We start from the raw sequence: 14,649 nt of genomic DNA on the forward strand, positions 1-14,649 counted from the left end.
GTGAACTTATGCCCCCGGGTCCATTCTCCATTAATACAAAGCTCTTATAGATTGCTCTTTTATTTTCCTTTACTTTTTGCCGTTTTACCTATACCACTATGTATTTGCTTTTAATCTTGTAACTGGCAAGACAAGGCGACTGACAACCCCCTTGTCGAGTTGGGCGCAGGCAATTTTTATTTTTTTGTGTGCAGATGTTGTTTACATTATTAGCTTGATGACTCCTACTGATTTGATAAACCTTGGTTCTTAACTGAGGGAAATACTTTGTGCGGCTGTGCTACATCAACTTTCTTCTTTGGAGAATCCAACAACTCCTATGAGGGTAGCACATGACCATAATTTTTTTTTGCAAACAATTTTTCAAGCTGTTAGACACTTAGCACCAAAAAAAGATTCCTTGGAGTCCATAAGGACTTGCGAATAGCATCGAGGATTTTGATGATATTCTTTGAGAGGCGGAAAACTAACATGAAATAGGTAGAAAGGGAGTCAAGGGTTGACGAGAGCAGAGTGAGGCAGGCGTCACGAGAGAGCAGCCTAGCCGCCCAGCTGGTGCCGACCCGTATTCTAAGGGCATGTTTGGTTCATATACTAAGTTTGCCACCATTTGCCATACTTTTTTTTACTACACACATGGCGTCAAAATTGACGTCAATTTTTTTCACATTTGAGGTAATCTTGCCACACTTTTCTAAATCAAATGATACATAGGGTCTAATTTTCTTGAAAGGAATCTTTCCAGACTGCAAACCAAAAACAGAGCTAACTCGTTCAAATCTGCCCACCTTATAACATGGCAAAATATGTCAAACTTTATTATGGAAGATCCTATAAATTCAATGCAACCCCTGCTTCTAGGAGGAGGTCCATTGTGATCACCCAGTCGCACGCCCACGCGACTTACCCCTGTGCCTCTCCTCCAAGCGAACATGCGGCTAGGGTTTCTGCCTTCCATCGGCGACGCCGTCCATCTGTCTCGTCTCATGTGGCCCTAGGGCCATGGGGCACGGTGGATCGGGACCCTTGCCGGCGGGAGGGCTCCATTTTTATATGTTTCTTTGAATTTAGTTAGGGTTTGTGTTCTGTTTAATAAGACGAGACGACGATGACTTTCCGAAGATGGAATAAGGTTCTGCCTGCTTATCCCTAGTCACGGTGGCGCGTCTAGCATAGTCGGAGGGCATGTGAAGCTGTGTCTCCGAGGAATCTCACATGATTCAGTCGAGGGTTGTCTTTGGTGGCTCCGCTCGGATCCAATTTTCGTTCGTATTCGTCAGTGTGTCTTTAAGTTGGATCCTTCCGATCTATGCATGGCAGTCATTGTTTTGGTATGCTGGTCCTATGAAGCCTTAATACGATGACTTTTCGACTCTCTACTACAATAAATTTTGCCTGATTCCAGCGAGGAAGGGGTGATTGCGACGATGCGTCTTTGGCTTGTTTCAATGCTTGTAGTCGTCGTTAGATGATCTACGAATCAGATGTAATTTTTTATGTTCATTGTACTGTCATGACCTACGATGAATAGATCGAAAGTTTTTTAAAAGGAAGGTCCATTGCAATCCTCTACGGCGGCCAAGCGAAGGAGGCAATGCATGCCAGCCAGGACTCTAGATGCAGCCTACAACGGCTCCCCGTGGCGAGAGAATACGATACCTCACATACTACCACAACTGTCTACTTGTGCACTGAACTCTAATCATGCTGCATTATACTCTTAATCATTCAGCATTAATCTACTCCTCCGCCGATCTTCAACAACACTACAGAGGAGCCCCCACACGAATCATCAAATTGCCCAGCTAGTAATAATCCCGCTAGAAAAGCCACAAGCTAATCAGCCAAAAAAGAGGCATCTTCTACAATCACGCAATTTCCAAGGGCGCACGCGCAAATCTCTCTGGAAATCCCGCACGAGACAGGTGCCGCTCAATGCCCCCATAATTAAAAGCGTCAGGTTTCATACTAGTCTAGTGCGACTGTGCGAGAGGGAGAGAGAGGAGGAATCCAGCCGTGCTTTCGGCGTCCCCAGCTCACACGCACGCAGAGACAAGAACACTGCTGCTGCCGCTGCCGCTGCACCAACCGATCGCCATCGATCCAGGAAAGAAACAAAAGGAAAGCTCCACGATCGGGCCGGCGCTTTGTGCCGCAAGCCTTGTCCTTGCTTTCCGGCCAGAGCACCGGCCAGCAAGCAATCAAATCCCCATCACCACCACCCTCCGGCCTGATCGATCAAACCTGCTCTGCTCTGCTCCAAGAAAGAAACGGGAGGGGCGGCTCCAGGGGGGAGAGAAGGATCGCCGTCCCGCCGCCGACGCATGATGCATTCCGGCGCGGCGCTGTGAGCTCCTCCGGGGAGGGGGGAGATGGCCTAGCCGCCGGATGGGAGCGGCTGGATCTCCATTGGGTTGCAGCTGCAGTCGCCGACAGAGGAAAATCAGGGTAAGAACAAGACGGCTATCTCTCTTACAGTACTATTTGTTCTTGATTGATTGATGTTAGGTATCGGTCGTTGTGTGATCGTCTCTTTCTTGAGGCGCTGGCCTGCTGGTGATGTTCCTCGTGGCCTCCGCCGCTGCAGGATTGCCTTTCCCCTTTATTTTGCAGGTTTTTCGGGCCTGACAATGATCACCAGTACGACCTTTACGAACTGCAATAATTTTCATCTTTTATTTATTTTCTTCGCTCCAAATTTTTTCTTCAAGGACAAATTCAGTCTCATGGACGGAATTCGATGGTTTCGTCTTTCATCTTTCGCTCGGTAAGATTTGGGAGGGATCTCAGTTTCTTGATGCAATCCCGTTCTCTGGTCATCGAAAGGATGGCTCTGTTTTCTTCTCTCCCTGGCCTCTGATCACTAATGTAATGGAGTATCCAAGCAATCAATGTGGCCTCTTTGTCGCTGGGGTTGGAATTCTTGTGCGCTTTGCGGGTCATCTGGGAGCTGGAGAGTGGTTGGGGCATCTTTTATTTGGGTGGTTGGGTTTTCTTGTCACTGCCCACCCTTCCTTTTCTCTATCATTCTTCTTTGATGCTCCATTCATTCCTGCCTCTGCAAGCAACCTCCCTTTCTCATTATTCCCTATATTTTTTTTTTGGTTCGCTATAGTTCAGTTGGATTTTTGAGCCGCTGGTGGTGTGAGCTAGAGTTTAATGATCTCCTGAATTTGTGGCGGAAAAAGCCTGCACATGGTATTGTTTTTTTTTTCTGCTTTCACTTTGGATAAATTTCCTCTCTGCTCTTCTTTCCTTGGCTGATGCTGCAGTTTATTCTCTACTGAGTTTGTGTTGCATGCTCTGCAGTTTTGTGATTGGCACCTGCGGGGCAATTGTTTTTGGAGATTTGTGCAGTTCTGCTGTTTCCAGTTCATCATTTACTATGTGCCGCTTTGTTCATCAACTCAACTCATATGTTCACTTCAAAGCTGCTTTAATAATCAAGAAACAAATTCATCACTAGGAGGATTAGCCGCTGCTATTGCCACCTTGTGGCGTTGCTGATCTTGAGCTTAAAATAGGAGCAGATAGTAACCTTTTCCCCAGTTCGTTGGTTATTTCTGCATGCTAAGGATATAACAATCTGAGGGTATTTGTTTTGCAGGTAACTGGCTGGTGTTAGATTGTGATTGGTTCTTGTTGCTGTCATTCTTCTCTGCCTGTGGGATCACAGAACATCCTCTGCTGTTTAGTTTGTTGCCGTAATGGCAACGACATCGCCGACCAATGCCAAGCGCAAGTACTCATGGTGGTGGGACAGTCATATCTGCCCAAAGAACTCCAAATGGCTTCAGGAGAATCTCGAAGGTAAAATATGTTAACTTGTTGAGCTGTTTGCGTTCATTTCCTTGGATGACCGGTTCCTTTGGATTCTAAAAACTGAGCATGCCTCAGATGCTGTTCTGGCATTAGAGTTGTAACCCTGATTCTGAAGTGAATAAGCAAACACACACAATAACTGAATTCGAAATTTCACTGGAAGTTCCTCTGAAATCAATTTGAGCAGAAATGTAGATGTTCGGAGGTGGTTCAAATAATGCTTGCTGAAGACTGAAGTTCATTGGATTATCCAAGTGAGCTTTATTGGTGATTTAAGCCCGTCGCATTAAAAATTGGAAATTCAGAAAAGATATGAGATGGCAATTTGTTATTTAAATATGACTTATGAAGCTTACAATTAAAATAATAATTTTATAGTCTGAATTTCGAAACCTGAAAATCTACACAATGTATACAGGATTTGACTAGGTACTGCTTTTAGGATTTGTGTTATTTATTTTTTCAGGGGAGTATAGAAGCACTTCTCTGATTTATAGGAACTGTGCCTTGATCTAGTGTGTTTATTGCCATTGCTGTTATGTGGTCCCAAGGATGTAAATCTGAGAAAAAGGTTTCAATGATGAATTGCAAATTTCTTGTGGAAAGACTTGCATTATAATAGTACGCGTGCGTGAAAGTCATTAGAGTACTGTCGTAGCACATGGGCAACTTCAATGCTGCAAAATAGCAAGTTAGCAATAACATGTTCTTCTGTAGGCACCGACGTCTTGGTTTAGTTGGCCACTGTAATGAATAACGAAATTTATGATATCACTTATTTCATGTTCGTTAATTAAGTTTAGACTGAAAATTTACTGGATTAATTTACCAGACCAGTACACACCATAGTAGAATATATGAGCTTAATCAGCAGATTAGCTGTGCAGTACATTGATGTACTATTCGTTTATTATTAGGTTTGGCAGATAGTTAGCTGAAAATTCAGATTATAAAAGCTACTACTCTAAAATCTTGTGGTTATTGCTTAACAAGTTTCAAAAGTGAGCAATCAGTCCTGGGTCGTCACTCAGTCATGATCATGTTAATCTGAAAGAGTCATGTTAAAACTCTGCAAGATCTGTCAATCATGATCTGTTGATTTACACACATTTATTTGTTGTACATTTAATTCAACAAAATCAAGACCAACATGTTTCTTGATTCATGTTAAGACTGCAAGATCTGTCAGTCATGAATTAAAATTTATGCCTGAGTCATGTTAAGGCTAAAATGTGTGTATAAACTCTGAAGATGTCAAACCAACAGATCATGATTGACAGATCTTGCAGAATGCAGAGTCTTAGCATGACCATGACTCTGTCAGATAATGAAGTCTATATATGATAGCTAGCTGAATTTTTGGTTGTACAGATTAAAAAGGTTCTGTTGTATTTCCACATGTACACACATAATTGCTCTTAACTTAAGAATGCATTTTTTTAATATTCAATAATAAAGAGAGCATTAGTACTTGGGAGACAAAAATCTTCTGTATTCTTTTAGGCCCTAGTAGACATGTGATGTAATATGATAATCATATGGATTATCTTTAATTGGGGGAATACCATAGATTCTCCACTGACTCCATTCCATGATTAAGATGCTACTACCTCTGTACCGAAATACTTGTAGCTGGGGAAACGTACGAGTTCCCCCAACTACAAGTATTTTGGTACAGAGGGAGTACTTCATAAGCAGCCAAGGGAATGCTAATCTATGCTGCATGTTTAAAAAGATAACTATCTAATGATGAAAGTGTAAATGAATGAATATTGTGAACAATGTAGGGTTCGGGTTATCGTTCTCCTTGTATTTGGATGATGCTTCAGTTTTTTTTTGAGAAGTTCGTTGAAGTTTGTACAGGGCTCATATCTGTTAATTCGTGATTACACAGACATGGATAGCAAAATTAAGCTGATGATCAAAATCATTGAAGAAGATGCGGAGTCTTTTGCAAAAAAGGCGGAAATGTACTACCGAAGGCGACCTGAGTTAATGGCCTTGCTTGAGGAGTTGTACCGTGCATACCGAGCTCTAGCTGAAAGATATGATCATGCAGCCGGGGACCTCCGACAGGCCCATAGAAAAATAGCAGAAGCATTCCCTGATCAGGTTCTTATGGACCCAGATGATGATCTGCCAGCTGAATCTGCAACAACTGAAACTGACCAGGACAATGCAGAAATGGCTCGATATTTCCTCTCTTTCATGAATGCTGGTGATCCAAAAATGCATGGTAAAGGTAAGACTTTTTTAGGGCAAAATTGCAAAACACATACGGATGCGCACGCATTGAGAATAAGCTTTGACAAGTAAAATGTTTTCTTGCAGATGACCAAGATTACGAGAAGCTGCAGAATGAACTAGCAAGCCTGACACAGGAAAACCAAGATCTGAAGAAGAGGATCACATCAGTGTTAGAACAGAGCAACTGTGCAGAGTCCGAGGTTCTTTGTCTCAAGGAGGCTCTTGCGCAGCAAGAGGCAGATAAGGAAACTGCAGTTCTGCAATGCCAACAATCCTCTGCTAGATTACAGAACCTCCGATCTGAGATATTGCATACCCAGGAACAGTTCAACAGACTGAAAGAGGAGATGCAAACTGGGTTGCTGCCTTCAAGCGCAGCGGACGACGAGCGTTTCCTTGTGCTCGAAAGAGATAACCAAAACTTGCAGTTGGAAGTAGAGAGGCTGAAACATTTGCTGAAACAGAAGCATGATGAGCTAAATGAGAAGCAAGATGAGCTGGAAAAGCTTAACATCTCCACAGAAGAGGAGCATCTCAAGTGCATGCAAGCAGAAATGGTGAGCCTCTCTTTGGAGAAGAAGCTGTTAATAGCACATGACAAACTGAGGCATTTGGCTCTTGAGAAGCAGAGAGAAGAGAGCAAAGTGAAGGACATTGAAACAGGCAAGATTGTGCTTCAGAAAGAACTGGACAGTATTCTAGAAGAGAGCAAAAGGCTGACTCTTGAGAAGCAGAGAGAAGAAAGCAAAGTGAAGGACATTGAAACAAGCAAGATTGTGCTTCAGAACGAATTGGACAGTATTCTAGAAGAAAACAAGAAGCTGACTAGCCAATGTCACTCTTCTTCAGCAGTGATAATTCGTCTGCAGGATGAGATCATTTCCATGAAGAATGCGCAACAAAAACTTGAAGAACAGATTTGTAAACATGTGGATGAAAAGAAGACACTTCAATATGAGCTTTCGCACCTGAAGGAGGATAGGAGTGAACTGGAGAGGAAACACTTCTCGATCAAGGAACAGATACAGTCGGTGAACGTAAATGTAGAATCACTTCAAGCTCTTGCACATGAATTAAGGGATGGCAATGTTGAGCTGAAAGACATCATCAAGAACCATGAGAGAACAGAAGTTCTTCATGCCGAAAACCTGAGGCAGTTGGAGAGGATGTCTGAGAAGAGTGAACATTTGGAGAGGTCCTTGGCAGCTTCAACTACTGAGCTTGAAGGGTTGAGAGAGAAGAAGGCGGCATTGGAAGAATCATGCAAGGAACTCAATTCCAAGATATGCATTCATCTGTCCGAGCGAGCTGCGCTTGTTGCGCAGCTTGAGGCAATTTCTCAGACCATGGAGGTGCTGCTCGAGAAGAACGTTGTTCTGGATAATTCATTATCTGATGCCAATGCTGAACTCGAGGACTTGAGGAGGAAGTTGAAAGAGCTGGAAAAATCTTCAGAGGCAGTCAACAGTCAGAATTCAGTTCTTCAATCTGAGAAGACAACTCTTGTTTTCCAGGTATGCTATGTGAATAACCTTATTATTTTCCACCAGATATCATAAAATTACATTTGATTGGCTGTCTTGATTATGTACTCACCTTAATTATTGTTCCAGGTTGATAGCATCAGCAATACTCTTGTGAGTTTAGAAGCACAATACACAGAGCTAGAAAGACGACACTCAGCTCTACAACAGGAGAAAGGCTCGGTGCTTGATGAAGTGATCAAGCTACAAGAGCAGATAAGGCTCGAGAGGAAAGAACACAAAGATCTTGCACTTTCAGCAAGCAAGACTCTGTTTGATCTACAGAACAAAATTGACCTATTGCTAGAGGAAGGCAGGAATAGAGAGGAGCAGCTTCAAGAGGAGGAGATGAAGATTATCAAAGCTCAGACAGAGATCTTTATCTTAAAAGAGAGTTTGCGCGACATGTCTGAAGCGAATTCGGACTACTCGGCAAAACTGCAGAAGAAGGAAGAAGCATGCAAGGTTCATGAGGAGAAATTGGGCTGCTTGTCACAGGATAATCAGAAGCTAACTGAAGGGATCGGTTCATTACGGAAAGTATTGCACTTGGATGAGAAGTACGAGTCCCTGGACCAAATGAAGCTTGACATCATTTTGCAGCTCATGTTGCATGAGGTCAACTGCTTAAGGAGTACAATATCTGATGCCCAGGATGCGAGACAGAAAGAGCTTGTTGAGAAGTCTCTTGTTGTCATACTTCTGGAGCACTTTCGGCAGGAGGTAACCGACCTGCGGTCGGAGCGCAACATCCTCAAGCAAGACCAGCAAGCAAAGAGCGAGGAGTTGCTCCTGCTGCAGGCAGAAAGGCAGGAGCTTGCGGAGATCAGCGATGAGTTCTGGGAAGAGATGGAGTCTCGTAACCAGAGAGTTGATGACTTGAGGGCCGAGGCAAAGTTCTTGGTTGGTCAGTTGTCAGAGCTTCAAGATTCTCGGAGGTCACTGCAGAGTGAGATTATAAAGCTGATTCAACAAAACTCCTTGCTGGCAAATGAACTACATGACTCCAGGGAGAAAGAGATGGGCTTTGAAGATGATTTCAGCATTCTCATGAGTGAAGCCGTCAGCAAAGATATCCTTCTTGTGATATTTAGAAGCCTTCATGAAGACAGGTCCCTGGAGTTGAAGTCTTTGCATGATGATTTTGTGTGTCTCCAAGCCGTAGGAAGTGAGCTTTGTAAGGACATCAGGATGATGAACAAGAAGCTTGGTGATTTTGAATTCCTTGATAACCACCTCGGCAAAGATACAACCATGAGCATTTGTGACCGGTCTAGTGAAGAAAATAATCACAAAGAAGTTGATGACGCTGGCCTTCAAGAATCAAATGAAATGCTACTGGAGGAGATACTCAAGTTACATGGAAATGTGGAAATGCTTATGAGCAAGGAGAAGGCTTCGGTCGATATCAGATCCTGCAATGAAGAGATCACAAAATTGGTATCCCACATGCACATGGCCATCATGAATGCAGCTCTGTTCAAGGAGAAGATCGTCGAGCTCATCGTAACATGTGAGAGTTATGAGATAAGTGCCATGGTGCAGAAGGAGGTGCTCAAGGAAGATATCACCCGAAGGAATTCGTATGTGGACGAGCTGAAAGACAAGCTAAATGCTGTAGAGATTGAGAACAGAAGACTGAAGGTCGATCTGAATGGTGACGTCACGATGTTAGGATCATTGCAGAGCGAAGTCAGTGCCCTGGAGAAACAAACCGTGTCCCTTGCTAATGATTTCTTGCAATCAAATAAGCTCAAAGTGGAGGTACACATTCCCTTTTCCATGTATTTTTGGCGATTACAAACAAGACACTTGCGTGCACGCGTGCGCACACAAAAATTCAGCAGTCGGTTCCAACTATTTAGTATTTTAAAATGCCATCTATTTAGTAATATAGGATTATTTCGTCTTCTAACAATTTATTTAGTAGTGCCTTAGTAGAAACAATTAAATATTTTCTCCTTAATCTTCTGTTGAAGAGATATTAAAGTCCTTACTTCTTACAATTACTCTGTTATTGGAGGATCTAACTACTAATGATAAGCATGGGAAATCTCGTAGGCTTTCCCTCAAAACGATATATATTTCCCTAAGAATAAACCTGGCGCTGTGTACATTTCATGAAGCTATTCTTTTCATTCCAGGACTCATTTTACATTTTTCTTCTTTTTCTTAGGAAAATGCATCATCTCCTCAGCCTCTGGAAACCATAGTGGGATCCAGTGATCAGAATGCAAATGAAACAGTAAAAGACATGGAGCTGCAAAAATTGCGTGGAACAATCAAAAGGCTCCAGAATGTGGTCGCGGATGCCAGTGTCCTTCTCGAGCAAGAGAGGCTTGGTTTCAATGCCAATCTGCAAGAAGCGAGGAAGCAGATTGAGGCGCTGAAGCTTAAGGAGATCTTGGATGATGACTTGGTCGAAATGAACTACGAGCAAATGTTGAAAGACATACAGCTTGATCTCATCCAACCTTCTTCAGGCTGTCGAACCGAGGCCCTTGGCCAGCAAAAGAAAATTGCAGCTCAAGCAGATCACAAGGTTCATGACCTTGCTGGACCAAGCAATAGCCATGCGCGCGATGATTTGGGGCCACCGCAGAGCGAGTCATTTGACAGTGGCAGCAGCAGACAGTCTCCTGCCGAGCTAGTGGTCGTGAAAGAGCTGAGCATTGTGAACCAAGAGCTACCAAGGTCCATCACCACGGAGCCACACCAGGAGTGGAAGAACAAGGTCATTCAGAGGCTATCTTCTGACGGGAAGAGGCTCAGCACCCTCCAGTCCAGCATTCAAGAGCTCAAAACGAACACCGAGGCGTCCGAAGAGCTCGAGCTCGAGAACGTGAGATACCAGATAAGGGAAGCCGAGAGCACCATCATCGAGCTCATCGACACCAACAGTAAACTGGCCAAGAAGGCCGAAGAGTTCACCTCGGCCGACGGTCTCGATGGGGACAACGTTGACCTGAGGAGCAGGCACCAGCGCAAGATCCTGGAGCGTGCAAGGAAGATGTCGGAGAAGATTGGGAGGCTGGAGGTGGAAATGCAGAAGGTCCAGCAGGCCCTGGTGAAGTATGAGGAGGAGCAGACGAGCAGCGCGACGTCGAAAACCGTGGTTCAGCGGTCGAAGGTGCAGCTGGTGGACTATCTCTACGGTCGAAGGCGGGAAAGCCGGAAGCCGCGATGCTCGCCCTGCGGTTGCATGAGAGCGAAGACCATCGATGACTAACTCTGCCTTCGTTCGCGCCGCTCCTTTTTTGAAGGCGGAGTGTGGAAGGCTGGGGTTTTCAGTTTCAGATGGAGCGACTCATTATTAGTTCATGTTTTTCTAGGTATATACAGAAAAAGAAAGTGGTATGTAAGGATATATTGTAAATGGTAGTCATTGACCGTAAGCCTATGTCATGAACTTACTGCCGGGTTTGTAAAATTGTTGCTAACATTTGTTGAGTGTAGATTTGCGCCGTCCGTGCATCGTCCAGAGTGAGCATTACAGTGGAAATCGTTTGTAAACAAGAGAGGGCATAGAAATAAGCAGCCGGAGAGCATTTTCGTGTGGTATTCTGTACATTCATCAACAGGTGATCATTTGACTGTCATGCAAGATTGCCGACTGGATTACGGTTCTGAATTTGATGAACATATGTCCTTTTTAAACATCTTGTATACTGGTCACAGAGAGGTCAGGGGAAATATCTAGTGCACCGTTGTCAAATCAAAATTCAAAACATCATCAATCTATGCTCTCGCAGTTTTTCTTTGTTTCCAGTCCTTGGTTGTCAGATTGCGGTCCTTCTGAACTTTACACGGGCTTCTGCCCTTTTCATCTCCTATCTATAAAGTTCATATGCAGTTCTCGTGCATGGTTTGGAAAAAAAATTCAAAAAAAAAAGCTCTAGATACAAAAATGACAAAAGCTCTAGATATAAGTTGGGCTTTGGATTTGACCCATTATCTCTATTGATAGCAAATTGGTTGTTTTTGTACCTCGAGCTATCCTCTGAATTTTGATTTGGAATCCTGTCGAAGTTTGTGAGTGCATCACAGCCATTTTGCAGCATGGAAACATTTACATGGGGGCATCCTCCCTGTAAAGAAAGCATTAGCATGGAGATTAGCAGAGTTCACACACCCTTCTTTATTTTTATTCTGAAAGGTTGTGTTGGTCATTGTATAAACTAAATGGTGTGAAAAACACTGTAAAGCCCTGTGTACTTTCCTACTGCATGCAGTTCTCGGAATTTTCCCATCAAGAGAATCAATTACATAAATTATTTTGAAGGGCCAATTAGTTCTTAGTGTTTGCCGTTCCAATATTCTACAGCTAACCTGTCAAAAGGGAAAGAGATCAAGAGGTGCATGTTTTAGCCATGGCATTATTGGGTTGGCAGGGTCGTCAGTCAGACACTGCAGGCCGGTCTCCTCTTGTTGCCATGGATCCCACTCAAATCCAGTCGGTGGGTATCTAATCACCTCGATTCTCAGAACCTGCCGCGATCCCTTCCTCGTAACTTTATACCAAGTTCATTCGTACGTATATCGCCAAAAACGAAAAGCACAAAGTTGTTGAGGAAAGAAGAAGCGCGGCATTCAGCAACTCGGCTTTACGTTACATTAATATATATAAATATCCTAATGCGTGACTTGAGATACAGTTAACAATGACCCGTTGCTTACCTCTCCCAAGGAGCAGAATTTCCAATGGAGTTTTTGACTGCACAGTTGATGGATTCACGTTTGGCCTTCACTGACGCATTGGTTGTTGCTCTGACGGTTATATGTCATCTGCATGGCCCATATTAAGGCCAGTCCCACGTGAATGCGGCGACATGCTGATCAATTTATGTTGATCCAATCGATCGCTTGCTCCAAACTCTAGTCTAGAGATGACCTGAGACGATCAGGCCTTTCCAGCCGAAAATATGTTGATGTTAGGTAAATTAAAGCTGATGATATATATCTGCATGGTGAGCTTTCGTGTCTGCTGGATACTAGATCGATGGACGGCCTCGCCTTTCAGAATTTTCAGAATAAAATAAGAAGACGCATGGACGGATGGATGGACGACGTTGGACGTCACCGTGCACCAAACGGATTGGAGGCGGCAGAATTTCTCCGCCGGGTTCCTTTGTCTGCAATTAAGATCGGGGGAACATGCGTGAAAGCTCAGTCTCATCGACCACAGTTCTGAATATATGGATGGTCTGACTTCCTGTGTTGATGGCTTCAAGATTTTTTTACCAACTGAAAGAGATGAATTATCTCATCAGACAAGCTGAGCAACTTTCTAATTATTGATTGTTTGACAAATGCTACTAATGTCAAGGAATTGGAGTTATTGCTTCACATAGAAGTACCGTGAAAAGTAAATAAGCTGTCGTTTGTAAATTTGAAGGTTAACCTCACCTTCGTAGGCTAATCGACAACTAATAACCGAGGAAGTAAATGGAACGGGTCCGTAAACATTTACCTAAAATCGCATTAGCATCAAGAGAGAGACGAGGGAATGCAGATGCATCCTCCCGACCAAATGCCATTTTCACTCACCTACCGGATCAGATCAAGCTGCAGGACGCATGAGAGAGAGATGTTAGATGCAGAGAGAGAGAGAGAGAGAGAGAGAGAGAGAGAGAGAGAGAGAGAGAGAGAGAGAGAGAGAGAGAGAGAGAGAGAGAGAGAGAGAGAGATGTTTGATGCAAAATACTTTGGTCTTTCAAAGTCTCAAAGATGTGGCAACTGCCAACAAGAGATGGGCAAACAAGTCATGTTCCAAAACTGCACTGGAAAAAGTGGATATTAAGTGGAAACCTGTCATGTTGCATGTCCTCCTTTGATGCCCTTTCTTCGCATAAAAGCACTAGATCATCGACCCATTAACGAAACCAATGATTTCAAAAATTAAAATAAACGAACAAACTACCCCATTCTCCTTGCAAAAGAAAGAAAAACACCATTTCATAGAAGTTCAATGTAGTATCAAATTTTAATGCCAACAGAATAAGTCTAGGAAGGCAGTATAACTCTCAAATTTTAATGAAACTAAATGAAAAAAACGGACCGTTTCTTTTTGAGAATCACAACTTGGGATGATTATCTATACTCATCCTTGTGCCTTTTTAACACAATACTTAACACAGATGCCCACAAACACGTACATACACTTACCCCTACAAATGCATGCACACACCCTACCCTATGAGCACCTCCGTACTAAGAGCAACTCCAGCAGACCCCGCAAAACACGCAGACCCGCAAAATTCCGGCGAGTATGCAGGCTCGGCCCAATTTTCTGGCCAGAACAGAGCCCGCATACTCGCCCGGCCCGCAAAAATATTTGCCGCAGCCCGCAAACCGCACGCCCCGACCGCTATATCTACGGTTCCGCGGCTCGTTTGCGGGTCGAAACCCTATCCCCCGCCGCCGCCAAGCCACGCGATTCCCCACCCCCTTTCTCCACACTTCTCGCCACCGGCGACCACCTCCCTGCCTCCAGCCATCATGTGGGGCCGCATGTGGAGCTCCGGACGCGGCTCCGACAGCAGATCCGGCGGCCGAAGCGACCCGGAGCGGGAGCGGCGCGTCCGGTCGGACGACGCGAGGAAGCGCGGGCCCAGAAGTGGACCAACCGCGGCCTGTCGCCGCCGGCGAGCTTCCGCGTCCGCGAGACGGAGGAGTACGACCGCCGGCGCGCGTCCTTCTCCTCCGCGAGATCTTCGTACGCCGGGAGCTCCTCCTCTTTCGGCGCGGGTCTTCTCCCCGTGAAGAGGGAGTGGTCGGAGGATGAGGAGGAGCCGAACGAGTTCGACTTCGTCCCCGTCAAGAAGGAGCCCGAGGAGCCCGCTCCGCTCGGCCGCCGCGGAGTCGTCGGGCCGGAAGACTACTTCGCCGACGTCGACGCCGTTGCGGCCGACATCGCCGAGCGGAGCGTGCGCGAGGAGGCGGAGCGCCGGCGCCACGCCGAGGAGCTTGAAGACCAGTGGCGGCAGGCGGTCGCCGCCAACCTCGCCGCTAAGGAGAAGGACGAGGAGTGACGCCGCATCCACGCGGAGCAGAGGGC

General features: G+C 44.8%; 1 protein-coding gene across 3 annotated transcripts; it reads left to right on the forward strand.

The window, feature by feature from the left end:
- The first annotated feature begins 1,927 nt into the window (after positions 1-1,927).
- On the forward strand, positions 1,928-11,153 carry LOC109767906 (protein NETWORKED 1D). 3 transcript variants are annotated; one of them, XM_020326633.4, is made up of 6 exons: positions 1,928-2,448; positions 3,608-3,810; positions 5,717-6,064; positions 6,154-7,583; positions 7,683-9,356; positions 9,769-11,153. In XM_020326633.4, exons 2-6 carry the CDS (start codon positions 3,708-3,710, stop codon positions 10,819-10,821), a joined length of 4,608 nt encoding a protein of 1,535 aa, XP_020182222.1. In that variant the 5' UTR covers positions 1,928-2,448; positions 3,608-3,707; the 3' UTR covers positions 10,822-11,153. The 3 variants fall into 3 exon arrangements, with proteins under 3 accessions (XP_020182222.1, XP_020182221.1, XP_073354275.1); XM_020326632.4 differs by lacking the exon at positions 1,928-2,448 and adding an exon at positions 3,055-3,198; XM_073498174.1 differs by lacking the exon at positions 1,928-2,448 and adding an exon at positions 3,063-3,198 and having other exon boundaries at positions 3,310-3,810.
- Positions 11,154-14,649: the final 3,496 nt, after the last annotated feature.

This window comes from Aegilops tauschii, chromosome 5 (assembly GCF_002575655.3).
Source record: "Aegilops tauschii subsp. strangulata cultivar AL8/78 chromosome 5, Aet v6.0, whole genome shotgun sequence".
Taxonomy (NCBI): Eukaryota; Viridiplantae; Streptophyta; class Magnoliopsida; order Poales; family Poaceae; genus Aegilops; species Aegilops tauschii.

Excerpts from the sequence above, each read along its gene's own strand:
- LOC109767906 (XM_020326633.4), top strand. The coding sequence starts at position 3,708 with ATGGCAACGACATCGCCGACCAATGCCAAGCGCAAGTACTCATGGTGG. Across the intron at positions 3,811-5,716 it reads GCTTCAGGAGAATCTCGAAG|ACATGGATAGCAAAATTAAG; the intron begins GTAAAATATGTT and ends GTGATTACACAG. Across the intron at positions 7,584-7,682 it reads AGACAACTCTTGTTTTCCAG|GTTGATAGCATCAGCAATAC; the intron begins GTATGCTATGTG and ends TTATTGTTCCAG.